Here is a 24,766-nt window from a genome sequence, read left to right on the forward strand (position 1 = left end):
AAGGTACGAAACTGGGCAGTGAGGGAAAGAGCAGGAATGGAGTCCATTAGCAACATGTTAAGGAAAAGGAGATGGAAATGGATAGGGCACGTTTTGAGAATGATCAAGACCAAGCACATCAGAATAGCACTCACATGGACACCTGAAGGAAAGCGCAAGAGAGGCAGACCAAAAGGCACATGGAGAACAGTAGAAGAGAAAGAAATGAAATTGGATTCAAGGCCTGGACAGAGGCAAGCAGGATAGCAGAACGAAGGACAGAATGGAGAGGGATTGTCAACATGGAAATAAGTCTAGCTTAAAATGGAGCTAGGATGACTATGTAACTTCTATACCTTTGATTTGAACCCACCCCCCCCCCCCCCCCCCCCCCCCATGTAAAACATTGAACTGCCATAATATATCTATGCTGCACGAGGGATGCTTACATATTGATTTGAAAAATCTTAAGACTTGTGGTTCTCTACTTGAGATTTTTAAAAAATGTTTCCTGTATATTTGAGTGCAATACTTTGATCTTCTTTTGGCCTGGAGCCAAGGTTCAGGAACATTTATAATCAAAGTTTTCTTTATAAAACTCTAAATTCCTACTGTGGTATACGTTCCTGGTTGTGGTTTGAATAAATTTGAAACTTTTAAGTATATAAAAAAAAAAATTCCTCATTCGACTTTTTTAGTTCAGTGCTTCATCCAACCCTATTTTAAATATTTCTTTATCATTTTATCTTCTCCCTTTGGAGCAGGACATCCAATATCCAAATGTTAAAGTGTACTACAGACATACAGATACCAAAGGCTTAGGTACCAGTAAATGAGACCCTTATAATAATAAAATACTTCGTGTCATATATTTTTATGATCTTTATTGCTTTTTTTTCATAGGCTGATTTACATTAAATATGAAACCTGAACATTAATGAATTATCCATTCCTGAAAAACAGTAAAAATCAATCTTTCATGTGTAAAATTTTCCAGAACATAAAATACTCGGTAAAAACAGCAGTTAGACATAATAGTGTAATTTTGTGCATCAATTGTAAGAACAACAACTTTGATTAATATACATTTTAAATGTCTTCCACCATTTGCAAACTCATAAACTAATAGTTAAAATTGTACATAGAGGATTTACAAAAATAAAGTGGATCTGAAAAATTCCTATTCATAACACATTAATATTCACATTTTATTAATCAAATGTACATTTCTCGATACTAAATCTACCTCTAAAGGGGAGCAAAATGCTAAAAGAATTGAAAATGGCGATTGACAAAACTGGTCCTCTACAATTTCTTTTATAATAGGCGATGATAATTATGACGACTGAAAGACATATATACAAATGAAATATGCAAAATTAACAAAAGACACAATAAAATCTTTTACAAGTTGAATCACATGCATAGTGTAAATAATTTTTATTGTAACAAGGCACCTTAATACAACTGGAATGTACTGTTTAGATATATGATGACAAACTTAACACAGATATTGTGTTCTCATATAGAGTACTGGCTGTACAAACGAACTAAAGTCCTTCAATCAATGAAAAGTTGTCAATTAGTAAAAATTCATTTGGAATGCAAACTGTTCCATTAAGAAGAACACTATTTTCAATACATTATACATAACAAGTAGCATCTTTCATGCTTAAATTGAGCTACAGTTCATTCTAGAGAATTTAGGGTATAAAAACTAATCAATCTCTACAAGGGGAGATTAATCAATGATACGTGATACACAGAGAAGACCCAGGGATGTATATACTTAGGATTATTAATTGTTCTTGACATGTAAAATCTCTTTGGCAATAAACAATTAAAACGAGTATATTGTCTCTAATTATGCTAATTGTTTCTATAGAGAATGGAGTATCATTATCTAATATCATTAAAATCCGGTAATTTCCTTTTCAAGTTACTGTTTAACCAGTAGATCAATTTATAAGTTGGAATAAATTGATGCAGATCTTACACCACAGCGCAAGCATATGCATCATCAATTTTGATTTAATTTTTTTTAATTAAAATCTCATACTTAAAGAAAATCTCAAGTCATTGCAATCTACAAAGAAATAAATCTATATATTGCTTTGTTAATGGACTAATGGAATACTGATAAAATGTGTAGCACTACATAAAATACAAAGAGACAATGGTCATACAAAGATTTCATCTTTATACCAACTTCATTTACATACCGTTAAAAAACATATACTTTTCTTTTTGCATTCTAAAAGTGGTATGTGTAAATCAAAAAGCACAAAAAGATATGTTAAGCCAGAAAAATACTGCGTACAGTCTTTTTGCGTATTATTTGCTGCATGTCTTCAGAATGAGAATTCCCTTTCGTTAAATTGCCATTTATTTCACCTTCCCAACAGAGAAAGATCAAACACATAGAAAATGATACAGTAAATTAAAGTTTACATCGAAGAAAAGGGATCAATATATACAATAAATAACATGTATAACAAAATAAATGTATGATATATATTTGTAATAAAGTTAACAAGACATCATGAAAGTGTTCAACATAATAGGAATGGTTTGTAAAGCACATATGAAACCGTGAACAAGTGATACATCTTAGATGATTCACCAGTACGACAGAGATCAATGGTTGACATGAAGCTATGAGGTCAAGGCCACAATAATAAGGTCAAGAAGTACTGCATGGGAAATCTCAGATGACACAATTTTTCTTTTTAATCCATGTTTTCACATGTTCTATCAAAGTACAAGATGTATTCAACATACTCTAAAGACTCCACATTTTCACTCGCTGGCTTGCTGCAGATATTTTGTTTAGTGTCCTGAAATACAATCAAGGAAAATGTTGATTCTTGAACAGCTCTAAAGTCAACATTTCTTCTACTCATGGGGGGATAAAATGATTACTTTGTTAAACATAAATGAAGATCATCTGAAAAGCATACAAACCTTGTGAGACACTCGAAATTTAAAAGCACTCTGGAAATACTTTCCAATGGGAATTTGCCACTGAAATTGAAAAAACACACCCCGTTTTCATTAAATTAGATTGAAAATATGTTGTATCACATGAAATATAATCTTGCTACTTTCAATCATAATTGCAATGATGTCATTCCAATAAAAGTATGGGTTGTGAGGCTGACCTCATTTGGTACTCTTGCAATCATTTCTCCAGCAATGTTAGGGTTACAATTCCTTGATGTGTGGTTATAACACAGCGTGGCAGATGCCTGCTCAGATGTTCTGCAAATCAGAAAAAGAAAAAAATATTGGATGGTTGCAATATCTCTATGAATTTTACACTGAGGACATTTAATCATCCATTCATAAAAAAATATGACATACATGTATAACTGTTCTACTATCAGAGAAAAACTTTATCCTCTCTTAAAACTTACAGGAACTGAAAAGTGATCAAATCATAAGAGAAGTACTGGCTGAGCAACAGTCGGAACTCCTTGCTTGAATGATTGCAGCGAGTGCAGTGTTCTGCCCCAATTGTCACATTGATTTCTTTGATGAAAATCCTTGTATGCAAGTCCTCTGTAAAAGATCACATGTATATTATGCATATGAAGTCTTCCTATTTATCACTGAAAATATGAAAATTGTAAATCCCAAAAGAAAAATCCTTGAATAAACTGGTTGTAGTTGTCCTACCTTGTGGGACGCTACGACGAGACCGGGAATAGTAAACTTTTAGGGTGTTGGAGTCGGGATCTCCTGGACCATTCTGTTGTTTGACTTCTGGTATTGCGTTGGATTCATTGTTGTCGCCTAAGATGTTCACTTGTGGTCCTTCTGTCTTAGGCTTCAATGTCTGGAAAAACTTAGGATTTAATGTCTGGAAAATATATTTAAGGAATGAAAGTTTAACCCTAAAAGGTTGGGGAAGTTTATAAATCATAAAATCTAAACTATCCCAACTTACTTTATATCATATAAAAAGAGTAAAAATGACTTTCATTCCTTATAATTTGATTTTAGGTGACACAGTTGATGTAATTTGACAATTTATCAAGAAATTCTAGATTTTATATGATATAGAGCAATATTGCCATAGCAACAAACGGGAAAGAGAAAAGTCACACATAATGTGACACCATTCTTACAAGAGGCCCAAGGGCCACATCGCTCACCTGAGTCACCTTGGCTCATATTTAAAGATTTTCTCTATATATTTAAATAGTGTGCAAAACTTTGATCCCCCCCTTGTGACCCCATCCTACCCCTGGGGGTCATGATTTTAACAAACTGAAATCTGAAATATGCCAGAAAGCTTTCATTTAAATATCAGCTTTTCTGGTTCAGTAGTTCTTGAGAAGAAGATTTTTCAAGATTTTCCTTATATATTTGTATGTAAAACTTTGATCCCCTATTGTGGCCTCATCCAACCCCCAGGGGCCATGATTTGTACAAACTTGAATCTGCACTATATCAGGAAGCTTTCATGTAAATTTCAGCTTTTCTGGCCCAGTGGTTCTTGAGAAGATTTTTAAATGACCCTACCCTATTTTTGCATTTTTGTGATTATCTCCCCTTTGAAAGGGACATGGCCCTTCATTTGAACAAACTTGAAAGCCCTTCACCCAAGGATGCCCTGTTACAAGTCTGGTTGAAATTGGCCCAGTGGTTCTTGAGAAGAAGTAAAAAATGTGAAAAGTTTACGCCGACAGACAACGGACAAATTTTGATCAGAAAAGCTCACTTGAGCCTTTGGCTCAGGTGAGCTAAAAATGTCATAAGTGCAACTTTATACAATATAAAGAATGTTAATAAAGTAATAATAATAATGATTGGTTTTATATAGCACCTTTTCCAGCGTATGCTGCTCAAAGCACTTTACAATACATTATTATTGTCAAATGAGTCAAATAAAGTCATATGAACCCATCAGATTGCATGTGGATAACATTCAATTATTTGAAAATTTATTCAATATACAGTCTGGTACGGTATTAAGAAAACAAAGGTGTCATCAATGGAACCTACAGTATTTCATTATGCCTATACTGGTATGTAAAAGAAACATCATCAATGGGACCTATTTCATTTTGCCTCTACTGGTATGCAGAAGAAACATGAATTACTTAATTTTCATGCTACAAAGAATAAGCAAGTTCATGCATGGGGATATGATTTTGTAGTTAAGTTTCTCTTGTTTATTAAGGAATCAGGCTTGGATTCTCAAACTTAAGTTTTCTTTTAAAAGCAGTCAAACTTTGAGTAAAATCTCGGACTTAAGTCCAAGTCTCGATGTAAGTTGTTTTCGAGAAATCCAGGCCAGATTTATAAGTATGTCCACCCTACAAAAATTACTGCCCACCCACTCCGAAACTTAATAATGCTGTATATTCATAAAAACATTGTCCTACTGTCACAATCATAAATAAGTAAACACACTACATGGTTCACTTAAATCTAGATCATATGCATGGAGTCCGAACTTCAGAAGGATACTTACATTGATAAACACCTCTGTACTCTCAGTTGTTGGTCTGGGTATGTTGGAAGGAGCAGGGGGAGTAACTACAACATATACACAGGGTTTTATAGGCTGATATAAAACTAGTTACATAACACCTTAAAACATTCCAAACTTGGGACAAAATTATCGATTCAAAAACCACAAAAGTAAAATGCTAGCATACAATGTATATATGTAGATGCTCATTATGTAATACTGATTCAGTTTTCTTTGAATTCCTTGGAACCAAGATTAAGAAAAAAAACTCAAATATAGTGAAAAACTCCAATGACTTACAGGTCTGAAACTCCTGGCCACTTATCACCATCATACTTGTGGCCACTTCTTCATCAAAGGGCATTGGAGGGGGACAACAGTGCCTCTCACAGAGTGAAGTAGTTGGGTCACAAGGTGGATATGGGGGAATAGCAGACCACACTGATAAAAAAAGTTCTCTTCTTGTAGAAGACAGTACTTACAGATATGGTAACCAGGATTGACAGGCAGGGTTTGGGGTGCATCCTCTTGTTCTGGAGGGGGGCAGCATTTTCTCTCACAAAGCTGAGCAGTGAAATCGCAGTAAGGGTAGGGTGGAAGGAGTGTGCCTGGTTTAATTGCTGTGTTGGGGAAAAGGGAAAATATATAATTGAGAATGATTATGAAATGTAAAGGTGCAAGCAAAAGGAAAATCCATAATTGTTTGACTGCAGAAAATTCTAATCTTGTAGGGAAAAGTACTTCTTGGATTTTTCTAGACCTACACATGTACACCTACAAGTCTACACTTTGAACATACTCCAAGCAATATCATACACCGTGAAAGCCATTGCCACCTAAGACTTATACTCCAATGCAATGGTAATTGGTCTGAGCATATCTCTAAACTCTGAAAAGGCATGTCAATGATAAAATATTCTACGCATATCAAAATAGAAATAAGATAGAAAATGACCCATAAAAATTAACTTTTCATTCATTTAATCAGTATTGGAGAATAGTGATATAATTTGGGATAATTGTACCGAGAAACAGAGTAACCTATCAGAAAGTGTACAAATAGATGTTATTTGAATCACCACCGGTCTTAGATGCAACTCCTCACAGCAAAACTAGTCTACAGAACTAGCAAGGGGAACTTAAAATACATGAACATCATAAACATGATAAGAGTTACGAAATTTTTAATCCTGATGTGCTTGATATTTAAAATAAAGTCTAAATAAAAAATATATACCAGGTCAGCACAATAATTTCATTTTCTTTTGATTGCATCTTAAGGTTATATGGAATGATTCTGACATTTGTTTCTAAAAGTATTTATTCTTTTCCTCGATGTGAAAGAGTTTTTGTAAGACTTCTGAAATGGGTTTAAATTTTCTTTTGTAGTAATATTACTATAGTTCATATATCAGCCCGAGTAGTATTCACCTTTGAATTAGAACGCTTTACCCAATATAGTATTGCGTTGTGTGACGACACAATTGAATGAGATGATCGAACAGCTTGAATGACATGTTTGATGTAATACAACAAGAGTTTTCATTGGCCGATTACAGCCCGCCCACTTTCTCAAGCGGATCACCGGTGATCAGATAAAATGGACGGATTAGAAAATAATCACCTGGAGAACTGTAGCTCTCTGAAAAAAAATATTGTGACGGAACAGAGCTACAGATCCAGCTCTTATAAAAACCTTCGATTTACGGGGCACAAAAAAGCTGCGCACGTTTGAGGTCTGATATCACATTATCGGTGTTTTCTTGTGTTGCCTGGGGTGGATCCAGGAATTGCGGTTACGGGGGGCACCACTTCTGAGGCAGGGGGCCGCCTGGAGGCCCCCAGTGGGTCCAGGGCGAAGCCCTGGTGGGGGTCCGGGATTTTACAGAGCTTGAAATATGTTTCCTATTTAGTCATTTGTACTATTTTTTATCATTTTTTATAAGGTGAAATTATTAAAATTACGCAAATTTAAAGGGATTTTGGAAAAAATTAAGTTCTTCCAATAAAGTAATTTAAGAAATCAAAAGATTTGGTCATTTATTTCTCCGGAAGTGGAAGAAATTATAGCTTCTTTTATCGTTTAGTACATTTTTCTAAACAAGATACCACGATTTACCTTAAATTTGAAAATTTTAGCTGCCAGCCCCCCCCCCCCCCCCCCCCCCCCCCCCCCCTAAAGCCGCCACTGGTTGCTATCTCAAAAATTCAATATAAAAAATCTTAACATATTTTCCTACTATACTTGTGTCCGAACATACCTTCAAATAAAAGCCACACACGGCCCAAAAACTCGCAGCTTCAAATGATTTCGTTTCTTGACATAGCCATGTTAGGTAGCCGGTCAATTCGAACTCTGTGCTATTGGTATATATCTATTCATAAAATTGGTTGTAAGTTATGTATTCGCTCTTCATTTATTATCAACACGAATAATTAATAGCAATTAAAAAATATAGTTTTTGTAAAGGTAAAATAAGCTCTTGATTAACGAAAATGCTACATTAGCCCATTATGGTCCTTAACACTTGTGTGGCAGAGATTGAGACCGGCCCAGACTAATGAAAGCCGCATTGCCGTGAGTTTAGCAATATGAATAATTATCACTTAATGGAACTGGGATGATACATTATTCAAAACATTTAGCTAAAATATTTGTTGGGGAATTCGAATTGACTGGCTACCTAACATGGCTACGTCAACGAACGAAATCATCAAAAGCTGTGAGTTTTTGGGTTGTATGGGGCTTTAATAAATATTTGAAGGTATGTTTAGACACAAGTATAGCAGGAAAATATGTTAGGAATTTTTTTATATTAAATTTATGAGACAACAACACAAGAATACGACATTTTCTCTTTCTTCCTTTGAAATTTGTTTCCATCTGACCGTCATGTTTTCTAATGCCGACTACTCCCGTATAAGGGAATTTGGGCGGACTTACACATATGGACCAATGAGAGTTTCTGTTGCATTTCGCAATTGTATTACAAATAGATTCAATTGTGTCGTCACACAACGAAATACTATATCGGCCAAAGCGTTCTAATTCAAAGGTAAATTGCGATAAATCACCTAAACTAGTAATGCAAGGGCCCGAGGTTTGATCTCTGATTGACCCCCAAGAGATTTCTCCCCTTCTTTGCTTCAATAACTTAGTAATGTCCATACATACAACCTTCTGTAATATATAAGAGTTGCCTTTACAGTTTTACTTGCCACAACCAGGAACTATCAAAATACACTATTAAATTCTAAAACAGAACCTGGTCATATACCCCAATTTCTTTTATAAAAACACTATAGGATACCGGTGAATTGTACATGTAACTGGAATGTCACCAAAAATTATTTATCATTCAGAAACATTGCATATGACCTTTAAAGTTTAATCCCAGAGATTTATTTATATTGCTTTTGACCTTATGACCTGTGACTTACTTGGTGACCCCGTGTTTGGAGCCTGGGTCTTACTGGATGATGTTGATGGCCTCATCGTGCTCCTACCTCCCGCCCCAATGTCAGAAGGATGTCCCCCAGCGTCAGTAGGAACAGGGCTGTAATACAAACAAAATTACACAGTCCACCTGCAGCAGCTTCTCGGGGATCAATAATCAGGTTATAAAATACAGACACATCTCGGTTTATATTCTTATCATAACGGTTTTATATACTTTACAAAATCCTAACAATAGAAAGGGATCCTTTTTTTTTTTTTATTGTAAGCAGTGAACTTCCACACTTACTTTAGCTGTCCTTCTAGATTCTGACTCTGGGGATTGTGTTTTGGTTCTTTGGACTGCTCCAAAAGTAACAAAATCATAAGACATGCCAAACTGAAAGAAAAACAGGGAATTGTGATTCATGGTAGGTACAGGCAGTTGTCGTCTGAGAGAGAGGCTCAGATGCCCTCTAACACAAAGGAAATCAAAGCATCAATCTCTGGGTGTAAACGTACACCTCTAGTACTTAATGTGACAAAATTTTCCTTTTCTTTCTCTTGTTCACATAAAGTTGAATTGGAAGATACAAAGATAAAGTTCCGAAGTTCTGGCAATGACCCCCCACCCCTCCAGTTTTTTAAACTAGTCCAAAATTGACCAAATATTGCTATAACCATACAATTACTACAAAACTTAATTTGTTGAAGCAAAATTGATTTGTTTCGGCAAAGAAGCATACCAGAATGCGATGACGATGCTGATAATGGTTCCCAGGCAGACATATCGGTTACTACAGTAACCCTTTTTAGGTGGTTGTATAAATGTGGCGTATTTCTGACTGCTTTTAGATGGTGGTTGGTGATGAGTATGACTATTATAAAGTCGTGATGATTTCTTAGGTAATGATGAGCTGTAAAAAGAAAAAGACAAAAATATTATCACTGGAATATTTCAATGACCAGTCCTGCATTGCTTCAAAGGTTACATAAATGTGCATAATTTTTCATATTCACAGGTTCTCTTTGCATGATAAAGGATTTGAGATCACCGATTACTCACCCTATCGTACTAACACTACAGTTTGATTTTGTACTGACAGTGGACTTCACACTGTCGTAGCGCTTTAATTTAGATATTTTCTGGTTCATTTTTTCCAGTTCATCGATTCTCATTTCTAAATTTCCAGTCACTTTGCACAGTTCTTTCACAGCTCCGACATTTTCCATGTATATTTTGTCCTGCAATAAATATGACCGTCAATTCTTGATCCTGATTCCAATTACTGATTATCTCTTATGCAGTGAATTAAAGTTCACAATATACATATAGGTTTCCATTAAATTACATCATGGACTTTAGCACTCTTTACTACAGCACCAACATAAATTTTAGAGTAAAAATGCATGGATTTTACACTGCCAATGAGACATAAGAAAGATTTGCTACGAGCGTGAACAGTACTTGCTATAGATATGCTTTGTAGCTTAGTCATTCATACAAGGTGACCCTAAGTATACTTCATACCTTATTTACTACAAGGAAGTCCTTGATGACTTCCCCATTCTTTAGAGGGATGTCCCCAGCCTCTTTGACAGCCTCTGGGATAACTTCCCGAACTTCCTGAGCAATGACTCCTGTATCTTCTCGACTGTCCTCGGGGATTCCCATGGCATTAGCGAAATCATCGCTAAATTTGTAGTTGTACAACTTCATCGCTGCCACTTTTTTCAGCTGCTCTTTTGAGTCCAGCTACCAAAGTATTGTCATATCATTAGATAGAGTGAAGGGAGTTGGCAAAGAAAAAATAACAAAATAAATTATTAAATACAAACATTTTTCATTTCACCACTTTTTCCATTTTGTGGTACCTCTCAGAGACAAGCTTTGCCATGCATTTTGTTGTACCAGATGACAAAAAATTCTTTAGTTTGATTGCATGCATCTGAATTTTATGAGGCATTATTTTATGATCCGGATTTGCATTTGTGCAAGTAATTCTTCTTTACTCTTCAAAAGCACATTACACTTTCTTCATTTAGAACTTGTATGACCTTTAATTGAATAAAAAAATTGAAGGTTTGTCCTCAGGCAAATCAAATGATGTGTTTATTGCAATTTCATTGTTCAGTTTTAATGTAGTTAAAGGCCATAATCATAATGCCAATCATCTGCTATTATATAATGCAATTCTCGAAATAATATTTTCACATAGTGACTTATCATTTGCATGGAAAACCTAACACAACACAAGGAAAAATAATCCCTACTCTTAAAAAAAAAGCTACTTAAATCCTATCCATAAAGATAATCTGTAAGTGTCGGTGTATATTGTAGGGGTGGTGAGGGTGGGGGAGGGGGCAGAAATCTTCAATAAATTTGTCTTTATTTATGTCTCGGCACTTAATATGGCAGCAACAATAAAGCATATGTTGACTACAACTCTCGCCCTAAAGTGCATGTAGATGTAAAAAATGCTAAATAAAACCTTGTGAAGACTTGGCATGAAGAATTATAAATGGCTTGAAGGAGAACTGTTTTTTAGTGGGCGCCTGCAGTACCTATCACACATGAACGTCATCACGTCATCGAGGTCACAGGTCCATAAACGTGACCTAGAACATTGTCTCAACTATTTGCATAACCCATTTGCCATCAAGACAAAAATGATTCTAAAATGAATTTTGTCAGTTTTAAGTAATGTTACTGTCAAAAATAATGGTCTTCCCCCGTTTGAATGGATACAAGACAGCTTTAACCATTATAATGGTTTTCTGGACCACAAATGTATGCTAAATAATTGTGCTTTAAGATTTTTAATTGTTTATGAAAACATGGTTTTATTAGAATTTCAAATTACATTTATTTTAATCCTTAAACTTTTAATGATATGGGAACAAATGTACTGTAAAATTTACTTTAATCCTTAAACTTTTAATAATATGGGAACAAATGGACTGTAACATTTACCATACATTTCTCTTTGAAACACATTTCCGTAAACAATACATGTACGGTGTACGTGTAATGATCTTCTATATAACATACTAGACATGGAAAGTTTGGAATGGATAAATCAACTTTTGCAATGTAGAAAACATTAAATTTGTGCATTGCATGTGCACAATGTTATAACTTCATTCAGCAGATTTGCACATGAAAAATCGTTTCTCTTGTATCTGACCCCCTAATAGGGAGTAAAATTCAGAATGGTAAAAAAAAAGGCACCTTTTCCCAGAATACGTAAGTGGACTCTAAAGTGCATTGCAAGAGGAATGAATAATACCCTATTACCGTATCATACATTTGTACACTTTGTGTGCACGATGTTATAATTCAAACAGACTTCCCTCCTTAAATTTAAAATGTCATGTATGACTGAGATAATTGAGCAGAAGCTGTGAGCTGTTTACAATATTCTTAGTCAAAGGGCCTTAACATTGCCAAAAACGATCTGACTTAGTAACGTGACCTGTGTATTATCATGATATATCTATATCCCAAATTCCAATTCTGAATGTTCATGTATGACTGGCATGATGAATAGAGGTTGAATTGCTCAAAATTTTATAAGTGCATAACTCTGCCAAAAAAAAAGAAAAGATTGGACCTAAACCATATACGAACTTGACCTATGCATTCTTATGATGTACTTTTCTTGAATTTCAATTCAAAATGTTTCTAATGAGTGGAAACTGTCAATTGTTTTAAAAATTATTCAACCAGAACCAAATGATGAAAGCAATTTATGGTCCAAATTCTAAAAGGTTTACGCATACTACACACCAATCCTGAGCCATATGATAAGCTAACTTGAGCTTGTAGCTCCAAGTTAAATCAATAAGTAACTTTGATTTCAAAAACATCTCTTTTGACATTTTCACTATCACTTCAATATTTTTGGGCTGAAATTCAGTGCATGCATTATCGGTGACTATTGCACAATGTAGAGTGTTGAGTAATTGTACCTCTTTGAGATTTTCCTTGGCCCTGAGATCTGAGGGTTGCAGCAGGTGACCAGTCAGTCTCATGTTGCCGTGAACGGTTAATGCCTCCTCTGGGTGCTCAGTGTTGACCCCCACTCTCCCCATGTGGTACACACTGTCAGGGGTCTGACCCTTCTGCCAGGTCACGTCCATGTCATTATCAAACTGACCTGGGTTCGATGCCTGTAAACAAAATTGAATTCCATTAAGACAGATGTCATTTACTTATATTCATATTCAGAGAGAGACCTAAACTGTAGTAGTACAAACTCGTGTATGAAAATGGGGGTTGGGGGTTGGGGTTGGGGGGGGGGGTGTTACAGCTAGTAGAGATTGGCATATTTTCAATGCCCTCAGTATCAGCTATTTTTCTGTCAAATAAACACCAGGAGTACACATAGCTCAGAATTTCAGGTTTTGAAATCAAGAAAACTACACAAATGTTTTAATTAACAAATCTGACCAACAAACAACAGTATTACTGTCCTATGGAATATAGACTGAAAGTCAAAACTAAACAACAAACAGCTGTAGTACTTTTATAGGTTTATTGCTAGTAAATAGGAAAAATTTAGTTAGTATTAGAATTCAAGACTTTAAACTACTGTATACGTTGAGAAATAAAATATCTCTCTATTTATTTTCTAAATTTCAATTACATTCTTTAATGTTTACATAATCTAACCTTAATGAGGCATGTAAAAACAGCCTGTCCAAGACTGATAGAAGGCATACAAATTGACCTTTACTTTAGATGCATCAAATTTAGACTCTAGATCTTGCTGCCCTTATAACTTTCAAGTTGTTTGAATGACCTTAATTGAAGGTCACATCTTTCATGAGAATGGAAGCAGTTTGTACTGACCCGATCAAGGTATCCCTTGTACTCAAAGTTGTAGGACTGAAAAATAAGTCATATTTTAAGATGACCTTGACATTTGACCTTGAAATTTTATATGAATTTTGGTAAGTATCACTTTTAGATGATGTTGTGTAAAAATAAAGTATGTTTTTTTTTCCTTTCGACACTTATTTCTTTTCAACCTACAATAATGACCTTGACCTTTAAGTTGTATCACTGAAATCAGTAAGGATTTTTCTCATGGAAGTACTTTTCAAATGAAAATTCATTTCAGCAAGTCTATCCCAAGTCAAAATATCATCTAGAACCTTTTTCAAACACAATTTTATGATGCTCTTGAATATTTACAAGCTACATGCAGTCAACATATCAATAGTTCTTATCTAGAAACAAAGTACTGTATACAGAGTTATTTTCATTAAATGAGAGGAGGCAGTTTTGTCCAGTCTCAAATTTGCTCACTGACAACGAGGGCCAAAGGAACGAAAATAAAATGGGGGTGAATATTTCCCGGTATTGCCAAACCTTTCGTCAACCTGCTACCCTTCAATCATTGATAAAACAAATTACAACTTTGATGGTGGGGTACAAAAATCAAATTGGCAATTGTCAAAACTAACCCTGACAATGATTTTCTCTGACACACTGGCTGCTACAATGTATTTGTATTCCCCACTGTAAGCATACAAGGAGACCACAAGCATAAAGTATCGCTGGTCTGGATTGGGGCGTCCCTTTTTACGCATATTGTTGGATGTTGTCTCGCTGAAATGGAGCCTACCCACCGTTACTTTGTTGGTCTGTTCTGGTATTAAATCCACCCTAAAACAGAATATGAATTCATCTGATGAGTTTTAACTTCATGCAACATATTTGTACTGTACTAAATTTCCAACTCAGAGAGTCAAGGTTGACCAACACTTAACTCTATTCCCCCTAGATGCACATATCCTTTTTTCCCATTTGCCACCATTTGACGCTGCATCTCTTTTCCCTGTTGCCACCATTTGATGCATCTTAAAAATTTATTGAAAGTTAACAATATACAGATAATTCTAAATAATTTTTAATCCAATTTTTTTGTACCTTTAAAATTGAAATGCAGTATTTTTTAAAAAGGCAAAAGTAGGGTCTTTCACATTGTCCAAAAAAAAAAAAATATGTAGTCCAAAATATTTCGAGGAAAAATTAAGAAATCTTTCAAGGTAATCACATCAAATGGTGGCATCAGTCACAAGACTTACACATTGAAAGTGCTTGTATGCATATCATTCTTCAAAGACAGTAAAACATGCTTATAGCGAAGTGTTGGGGACAAACAATTTTAATTCATTATAAATGTAATTCGTTATATCCAAGAAATTCATACTACACAGAATGAAAATCACTTTGCTGTAAACATGAATTCATTATAAGCTTGTTCACTGTAACTGTGTTTTACTGTAAGTATGAATTCAGTATAAGCTTGTTCACTGTAACTGTGTTTTACTGTAAGCATGAATTCATTATAAATGTGTTCACTGTAACTGTGTTTTACTGTAAGCATGAATTCATTATAAGCTTGTTCACTGTAACCGTGTTTTACTGTAAGCATGAATTCATTATAAGCTTGTTCACTGTAACTGTGTTTTACTGTAAGCATGAATTCATTATAAATGTGTTCACTGTAACTGTGTTTTACTGTAAGTATGAATTCATTATAAGCTTGTTCACTGTAACCGTGTTTTACTATAAATGTGAATTAATTATAAGTGTGTTCACTGTAACCATGTTTAACTGTAAGTATGAATTCATTATAAGCATGTTCACTCTAATTGTGTTTTACTGTAAGCATGAATTCATTATAAGCTTGTTCACTGTAACCATGTTTTATGTTCACTGTAACCATGTTTTACTGTAAGCATGAATTCATTATAAATGTGTTCACTGTAACTGTGTTTTACTGTAAGCATGAATTCATTATAAGCTTGTTCACTGTAACCGTGTTTTACTGTAAGCATGAATTCATTATAAGCTTGTTCACTGTAACCGTGTTTTACTGTAAGCATGAATTCATTATAAGCTTGTTCACTGTAACTGTGTTTTACTGTAAGTGTGAATTCATTATAAGTGTGTTCCCTGTGTAACCATGTTTTACTGTATTAGCCAGAATTTTTTTTCGTAATCATTGAAAGTGAGCTGGATCCACTGCATACAAATTGTGAAAATTGCTTCACAGACTGGAGTTAGTACCTGACTGGGTGGAAGGGTTTTTTGCTGCGGTCAGACTGTGACTGTTCGACTTTTATTGTCTGGGTGGGAGACTCCATCTACAAACAGGTGCACACAATTAGAGTCACCAAGTCTTTTCTCTTTACAAACAACCACCAATATATCATGCAAAGTTTCTATAATATAGCCCCATTGGTTTTAATACAAATTTCGTTCAGTCTAAAGTTTTTCAAAGAACTTTTCTATCTGAAATACAATCAGTTAAAATTTCAACTTATGCTAAGACAGCCTCGATACTAGATATACATATGCGTAAAGTATACATTTGCGTAAATGAAGTAAATGATTTTGACTTTTACCTTGATGCCATTAAAATGGAGATAGAAGGCATCAATTTTCTTGACTCCCTCTGGGGTGGTGACATAACGAGCATCACCCGACACCTGCATGTGGACTGTAACCTGAAAGTGGTTCTTTTTCTGACAGACAAATGAATCGTCAGGCTGCGAAAAGTTGAATCCTTTGTCTGCATCTACACGGAAGTTTGGTTGTGGTCTGCAAAAGTAAAAAATACAACGTAATATACATAAATATATCTAAGTTCTAAATATATCTACTAAATATCAAAACATAAATATAGGACTATATATCTACATACTAGAAAACCTTCTTAAAACAGCGAGTATGATTATGAAAATAACATCAATGCATGATTTATTAGTAAGTAGCAGAGGGTGTAAGAATCCTGCAGAAGGTGGTGATTTCCTTATGGAAATGATATGTGCTTTTTTCATTTTAATAAATTTGTTCCTAGATGCTCAAGTATCATAAATTTTACTGTGGTTTGTATAAGCGTGACCCTTCAGTTGTGCAAATTGTGCAACAAAATAAGGTTTTTGATTAATTTTTTATTGAAGTGTTATGTAGTACATCTTCTTTCAATCCTTTTTACAGGGGCGTCATGGGTCGCTCATGTAATTGTGTGATTACAATCGTACTCAGATGTACAATGTGATCGATGTTAATTACGTGTCTGAAAAACTGAGACAGACTACTTAATTAAATTTATGCAACAATAGATGATGCCTTAATTCCTCAAAGTCATCCATTAGAAAGAACACTTATAGTAGATATTTAGATGGATCTGCAGTCTGGCAGGAAGTGGTAGAAATCATAATCCTAAAGACTATCATTTTTCTTTGAAACTTAATGCAGCTGTTGTATAAAACATTTCCAGCACTTCTCCCACACAGGGGAACACTTACAGATCTTTGAGATTTTCATTTTTCAGTGTGGCCCAGTCCCGCTGGTTGTACGAGGACCACTTGATGACCTGGTATGTACTGTCCATGTACCCAGTGGTTCCGTTTGTGCTGTCCTGGTCATATCCAAACTCGTCATCACAGTCTACACCTAAGTTATAACTTCCATAACTCGGCACTGCAACACACAAACACACAGTAAAGACACTAGGTACAATGTACACCAATACATAATCAGTTTTATCAATCAACTTCACAGTTCACTGATCGAAGCATGAATTTGTGTAACTTCTCACTGAAGCATGAAGTCATATAAATTCCTGAGAACTATAACTGTTAGTTTTACTAGATATTCACATATTCTAGTTGCTTTGTTCTTCTATACATAACATGTTTTTTAAGTTGAAACCTTTCTTTCAAATAAAAATATACCCATGAAAAACAAGACTTGAATGAGATTAAATGTCGGAATTTACCACTAGGTTCTTGCTTTATGTTGAGCACACTTGCTCGGCCATTGAGAAGAGCATTGGTTACAAGTGCACTATGGGAAGTCTGCTCCTGATACTTCCTCTTCTTGTGACTCATGTTGCAAGCATTGGGGCTGTAAAGCATAGGAATTAATTAATGCAATGATCGTCGAATAAAAGTATACACACTGTACAGAAGAACAGGTACAACGGGATCTTTACTGGTCACTAAATGATTACAAAATGACTCTTAATCATTAACGCGCATTGCAACTATTGAGTTGAATTTTACACCAAGTGTAAAAATATAAACATATAAAATGCTTATAATATAGCTCTCATGGTGAAGTAATTGATAGCTATTACTTTTAATTTGGTTTGTTTTGTTTGTTTGTTGTTGTTTTTTTTGTTTATGTTTTTTTGTTTTTTTTTGTTTTTTGTTTTGCTGCAAATTCACTATCTCTGAGAAATTAATTTGAAATAGTCTATTAAAAATTAGCATTTGAATACTTGCTTGAAAATATAAGTTTAATTTACAAGGTCAAAGCTTAGTTAAAGTAACAACCATTTGCGGGAGTGAGTTCGCCAAGAGTTGTCTAAATACACTTAATTTTTGTTAATTGGGTAGACTTAGCTAACATAAGTAGTATCATAAAAAATTATCTCGATGGTCTGCAACTCAATGATTTAAAAATAATTCTGGTGTAGCACCTTCAAGTCCTTTGTCCTAACAAGGGACCTTAGTACCAATTAATGTCTACTATGGTTGATGTATATGAAGACTATTTTTAATATTTTTTTAAGCATCACATTTGTGAAGTGATCTATTGTATCAACTGTCCAAGATATCGGTACAAACAACGTCTAGCACACTCAATTATGATGAATCTTATTAAATCAAATATCATCAAAGTGGTATATGGCACTGCAAGTGTGTCGTGCAAATTACAACCTGTTCTGCCTTATGGATGGTGCATTGCCTAAAGTTCTAGCACCTGATAGAGTTGGCACGACTGATCAGGACCGGCCATCAAAACCGGCACAGACAGTCTGTACCAACAAGATAACAATATTTGTTTATTTAATATACTACGTTAAAGGTTAGTATTTCCTTATTGAGTTCTTTCATCAGATCTGATGAAATGTGTTTGGCTGAAGGAGTTCGAGTATTGTGTATAGTCTTAATTAATGTGAGTACTAAGTATTTTTCTAAAGTATCATGAAGCAACATCCTCAGCTAGGCTCTGCTCGGACATGTTTAAATGCCGATTTTAAGTTTGAATTTTACAGTGAATATAACACATGCATTTTAAAAATGATTGACTGTCTTTCTCCACTCAGTTACTCAACACTGAAAAATTTTGATTAAGTAAAAGGAATATCAATTTTGACTAAAATATTTCCACTTATCAGTAAACTAGCTACATTTTGCATTTTTCCTATGAACAAAATAAATAATATTATGTAGTATATGTTGGGGTTGTAAATATATTTCTTTCTATTGAAAACAATTTTATGGAAAATGGTTGAACTGATGCAAAATATTGACAGCATTTCAATTATGTACTTCTCAATTCTAATTGGGAGGGGGGGGGGGATGTCAACATTTTGTTTCTCTACAAATAGAATACTCTGTCGGATGGATCTTGTTAAAACCTTCACCATGACCTTCATGCACTATCCTCATTCACTTTGTTGATTACCTTACCCCGCTTTATAACTGAATTAGACAGACTTATAATTATATTCTAATTTAACATACGATAGCTTTACCTCTCAGGGGATTCTTTATGCATTTGTAATTTTCAAATACCCAAGAATTTATTCCGAATTTTTTTCAGATGCATATTTTTATTTACCACAAATTTGATAATAACAATGGTTGTATCTAAAGAACGACTAACTCATGCTTGTTTTGAATGCAATCTATAAATTCAACCCTACATATTTTTACATGATGAACCTCAGAATATAAAAAAATGGGTTACAGATGATACTATGTTACAACCTGCATGAAAATAGAAGGTGGACCTTAGTTATTACTTGTTATTCAAGAATGGTTAATTATAACAATGATGCAATACTATATTGTATTTACTTCATCATATTAGATGACAATACATGGTGCTGATAGACATTTCATTTCCACTAGTGTAGTTTGTTTATTTCAAGCATTCATTTTTTTTGCATCTCAAAATTATTTAAGATAATTTCTAAATAATTTATCAGTGCTTACAATTAAAGAATTATAACTAGAATTTATCATATCAGCAACATCATCAATTTGACTGATGTTTTATTTACTAAATGTATATTTCAAAGAAGCAGAAAATATCAAAACAAATTAAAGACGATAAAACTGCTTTTTTTCCTTTCAGATACAAGCATTACAAATTACCTTAAAGATTATAATTTAGAGTATTAACATTCACTTTTCACATTACAATGTTCCTATGAATTACATGTATTAACCAAGATTGTTTGTACATATATTTGATATTTGTGACTTTCTTTGAATATTCATATTTAACAAAGACATTTACATTTACTAACCTTGAAAGATACAGCTATATGTACTTCAGATATTTGAATAAACTGACATAAATTTCGTTTTATGAGGAGCTGTTTATTTTCCTAAGACCTTATGTAATAATAATGCACACTTACCAAATTGAGACCAAAAACATTTATATTTACCTCAGTTACACATTTGTCTGAGATGTTTTGCTGTTACCTTTACCTGAGAGATCAAACATTTACCCGAGATGTACATTTACCTGAGATGTAGTACATTTACCTGAGAGATCATACATTTACCAGAGAGATCATACATTTACCTGAGATGTTGTACATTTACCTGAGATGGTTTGGTGACAGAGGAAGCTGGGAGTTCATCTGGGAGGTGGGGAGAGGTAGTGTAGAGGAGGTCTGGGGGGGAGGGGGATGTGTTGCTGAAAGATGGTTCAAGGTTGGAGGTTCGTTATACCCGGGTGGCATCGACTTTGGTCCAGTTGGGGGCATCCCTGGGGGTCGCGGGTGGTGTGGATACATGCTGTGTTGATGCATTGATGTCACAGGTGTGCTCAGCCCGTACTTGCTTTCTGTAAAATAAGTCACACTGGAATCAGTTTCTAGCACTGTGTAACACAGCGGGGTGCATCTATCCCCTTCTTCATCTGCAGTACTTCCATACATGTTTTTTCTCAAATCCAGGTTTACTGATCAACAATGTACACAAACATCCGTGGCTGAGCAAAGATTTTAAAAATTCTGTTAATTTCACTTTATATCAAATTGCAAACATCCACTAAATCCACAGAAGTTTAAGCTGAAAAACCTCTAACACAAAGGAAATGCATCTCTTTTGTGATTCACACATGAATATGAATATCATCAATTTGAAAAATCCTATTTTTTTATCTGATCTTCACAAAGAAAAAAGTGGAAAGAAAATTTTAAATTGTCATGCATGCTTGATAAATTTAAATCAATGTTGGATGAAATAAAAATTGTAACTTATGAATACATTTTTAAGTTCGATTTTAATCAATATTTTCCGCTAGCAGTCCATTACAATCCATAGAGGAGGAAGATTAAATCAACACACTAATTCTTTGCATTTAAACAAGACTGTGTTCAATTTTCCATTTCCGCTATAGCGTCTTGGGTTCAGAAATTCAATTTGTTACTGATCGGGTTAACAAAAGAAAACATCAATCTCAAGTTATCTAAACTTCTGGAAATACAGGACACACAGTAACACATACAGAAAATGTGAGATAATGCCATGTTTTACAAGAGAATACAACCTGCTTCTTTTTGTTCATAAAAGATGGCTGTACATTAGCTAAACAAATCAATTGCTTAACATTTTTAGCAGTTTGCAGAACGCATCATAGAGACCTCCAATTTTTTTTAGATAAAGAAGCTTTGACAGGAACTTAAAAAAGTGGTATTTCCAATCTAAAAAAAAAAAATCAAATGAACAATGAATCTCAGCCGGAAGAGGTGCTTCAACATTTCATATATTCGGAAAAATAGATTTTCTATCAGTACTTTTTTCAAGTGTCCCGTTTAAGTATGATCGAGAGTCAAGTTTTGCAACAGAATTAGGTCACGAGGACACTTGTGTAGGATAACTAGATTCTATAGTGGCTACTGTTTGGAATGGACATTACACGATGGACACAACATGATGTAATTCACCCAAAATCAGACAAAACATTCTCATATCAACCTACCCTGGCACACATAACTTAAGGAAATCCAGCTCTTCAATTCATCACCATTACCATCAACTTTATAAAACGCCATCAAACGCAGAAAGCATTAATAATTATGGTATCACGTAATTCGTCTATTGATCACAAAATTTCCAGACAGCCAATTTTATGACCTTCTGAATCAGAACATTCTTCTAAACATGCTGGCAAGTACATTAAAATTTCTAGTATAAGAAAAAAATCCATGAAAATGATGACAACTTTGTCCTTTTCAAGTTAGGAATAGTCCAATTAACACTTGGTAATTCTTTGTTTTGCTTCATGCATAGCACTGTACTTTGGCAGTATTTTGCAGTTCAAAATTCAAAAGAATTTCCTGCACAAAAATTCAAATATAGACTTTGAGGTAATTGTCTTTTCCAGTGCAATGTACACAATGGGTGTGGTAAAAATGAATTTCTCTATATTGAATTATTCAATTTTTTATAGTATCAAAATCACTTAGCATTCCATATTTAAGTACCCGACATCTATACAAGCCACTCCATAGAAATCCATTACAAATGTTTAAATCAGTCAGGTTCAGCAGGATGTTGCCAAAGAAAAAACTCCACAAGGACACAGAGATCAACTTCTTTTAAAATAATATTGGAAAACTAAAAAGTCTGAGACTGCTCCATAAAGTAAAACATAAATAAACCTCTGTGTAGAAGTTCAGTTTTATATTCCTGAAAAAGGGACTGCATGAAAATAATATGTTGAAATTCCCATTTCGTGATTTGAAAAAAGATATTGTGCACACATACACAAAAAAAAAAAAAGAAAGAAAAAAATATCAGATTTCATGATATCTGTGGCACAGGTTTGAAAAGAAGTGTCACAAAATTACGTGAAAAAAAAGGAGAATTGACTGATAGTTTGGCATTTTGGCATTACAATGTTTGCACTCGTTTTAAAAGAATATGAACAAAAAATGAAATTTAAAAAAAAAAAATACTAAAGCTTTAACAGCAGATGCAATCTAAATAAAGTGCTGTTAAAAAGCAATCACTGATGCTATATTCCTTTGGACTGGAGGGTGTGTTGCTTCAAACAAGTTAGAATACATTCATGGTTTACACTGAGGCAATATACTGGGATTACAGCCAAAACAAAATATATTTTCTAGTGTTACTTAAAAGTTAAATTTATCAGGAAAACATATTTATTTGTATCAAAATACATCTTTTTGATTTTTTTAAATTCAATATATCACTTATCTTATTCTTATAACCACTGGATGATAATGTGATAAAGTTTTAACACAGCACTCAAGTGGAGCTGGTTGATTGTCCTTCCCCTAGCGCAAACATCCGTACATCAAAGTACCCCATTGGAAATAAGCTTTTGAGCTTTCATGGGTTATCCTTGGTATTTATGTATTTATGTTTGTATGTATATGTATATACCGAACAAACATTTAATTTAATTATTTTTTATTTGTTACTTCAGATAAATACCCTATCCATACTTATCAAATAAATTTACTGATTATGCATATACAACCTGGTTTAAGTGTTTTGTTTTCACAGAAAAAAACATAAAATTTTTAATACTATCATAATGAATTAATAATCCACTGATTATGCTTTTTTTTAACTCAATAATAATTGATTTCCATGATCAATTTAACAATGCAATACCAAATAGTTCAGCCAATAAAAAGGATCATCAACTGCCCGTAGCTAGGATTGCATCAGTGGTACTATGTCAAAATACAAATTACCAAATCATAGACATTTGTAGTGGACAAGGCAACAATGGTACGAGCACTAGAAAATGTACCAGTACTGATCTAAGTCTACAAATACTGTCAATCTTTTTCTGCTAATTTCAAATCTTTCAGTTTCTTGTTTTGACCATTCCTCAGTAACCCAGTTTACATACAACAATCAATTTAATTTTGAATACATCAATTCTTCTGCATTATTCATTTCCACTGAAGCAAATAATTCTAAACAATTTGTTTAAAGTTAAAATAAAAGTTAAAATAAATAAAAATGAAATTCAATTATCTACAACAATAATAAGTAAATGAATAATTTAACGAATACAGAACCTAGAAATGCATACTTACTCTGAGACTTAAATGCTATGATGTAATCCATAGGGAAACCGTAGCAGGACTGGACATAGTATATTTACAGGGCTATTAAATTTCAAGATCAAAACATTTAAAAAAAATCTTAATTTTGATTTTACAAAAATCAAAGATCAAATATATTGGAAATCTTAATTTCAGATTGGCACAAACATTCAGATTGCAGTTAATTTACATGTATGTAGACCATATGATTACAATTTTCCCACGCTTCAATTCCTCATTTCTATTCTTATCCACAATGAACTGCAGATACAACTATTTCCTGTTTTACGGACAAACCACTTGACAAAATACACAGTACTATATGATTGCATTTTTTGTTTAAATTCAATTCCTGCTCACGACCAACCTCTGCTTACATAAAATGGTTCATTTCCTTGAAATGTTGTGAAATTTTCATAACTGACCCTAAACAGTAACAAAGACAATGCATTGTACTTTTATAAGCACTGTGTGAATAAAGATTCTGGATGTAAAATTCCTGATAAATTGATTCACACCAATCCATAGACAATATAAATGTTATATATATAGTATTTTACTTTTATACACCCTCTGCACCAATACCATTTCATTTTATTGCAGAAAGGCTCATCTGCAATAATTTTTTGTCTAAATCAAAAAAATTAAATGGAGGGTTTGAAAAAAGATTCAAAAACAAGATTAGGGTTTCTTTAAATTGCCCTCCTATAAAATTAAGTTCTAAAT

At 33.8% G+C, this 24,766-nt stretch overlaps 1 protein-coding gene across 33 annotated transcripts in view; it reads right to left on the bottom strand.

Moving 5' to 3' along the window:
• Positions 1–846: 846 nt before the first annotated feature.
• Positions 847–24,766, bottom strand: part of LOC125683089 (myelin regulatory factor-like) — a 77,718-nt gene continuing 53,798 nt past the window's right edge. For 4 of the 33 annotated variants that reach the window (XM_048923856.2, XM_048923867.2, XM_048923862.2 and 1 more), the window contains 21 exons: positions 20,550–20,793; positions 17,699–17,826; positions 17,226–17,400; positions 16,320–16,515; positions 15,982–16,058; positions 14,676–14,765; positions 14,370–14,571; positions 13,753–13,788; positions 12,870–13,070; positions 10,429–10,653; positions 9,964–10,142; positions 9,644–9,814; positions 9,208–9,297; positions 8,903–9,018; positions 5,762–5,902; positions 5,462–5,526; positions 3,658–3,841; positions 3,396–3,540; positions 3,141–3,240; positions 2,944–3,003; positions 847–2,816 (listed from right to left, as the gene is read on the bottom strand). In XM_048923856.2, the coding sequence (XP_048779813.2) occupies positions 2,709–2,816; positions 2,944–3,003; positions 3,141–3,240; positions 3,396–3,540; positions 3,658–3,841; positions 5,462–5,526; positions 5,762–5,902; positions 8,903–9,018; positions 9,208–9,297; positions 9,644–9,814; positions 9,964–10,142; positions 10,429–10,653; positions 12,870–13,070; positions 13,753–13,788; positions 14,370–14,571; positions 14,676–14,765; positions 15,982–16,058; positions 16,320–16,515; positions 17,226–17,400; positions 17,699–17,826; positions 20,550–20,793 (2,933 nt within the window). In that variant the 3' untranslated portion in view covers positions 847–2,708. Of the gene's footprint in view, positions 2,817–2,943; positions 3,004–3,140; positions 3,241–3,395; positions 3,541–3,657; positions 3,842–5,461; positions 5,527–5,761; positions 5,903–5,943; positions 6,082–8,902; positions 9,019–9,207; positions 9,298–9,643; positions 9,815–9,963; positions 10,143–10,428; positions 10,654–12,869; positions 13,071–13,752; positions 13,789–14,369; positions 14,572–14,675; positions 14,766–15,981; positions 16,059–16,319; positions 16,516–17,225; positions 17,401–17,698; positions 17,827–20,549; positions 20,794–24,031; positions 24,249–24,766 lie in introns of those variants that run through there. The other 29 variants (XM_056140779.1, XM_056140776.1, XM_056140782.1 and 26 more) reach the window with 18 other exon arrangements.

Source organism: Ostrea edulis, chromosome 6, assembly GCF_947568905.1.
Source record: "Ostrea edulis chromosome 6, xbOstEdul1.1, whole genome shotgun sequence".
Classification (NCBI taxonomy): domain Eukaryota; kingdom Metazoa; phylum Mollusca; class Bivalvia; order Ostreida; family Ostreidae; genus Ostrea; species Ostrea edulis.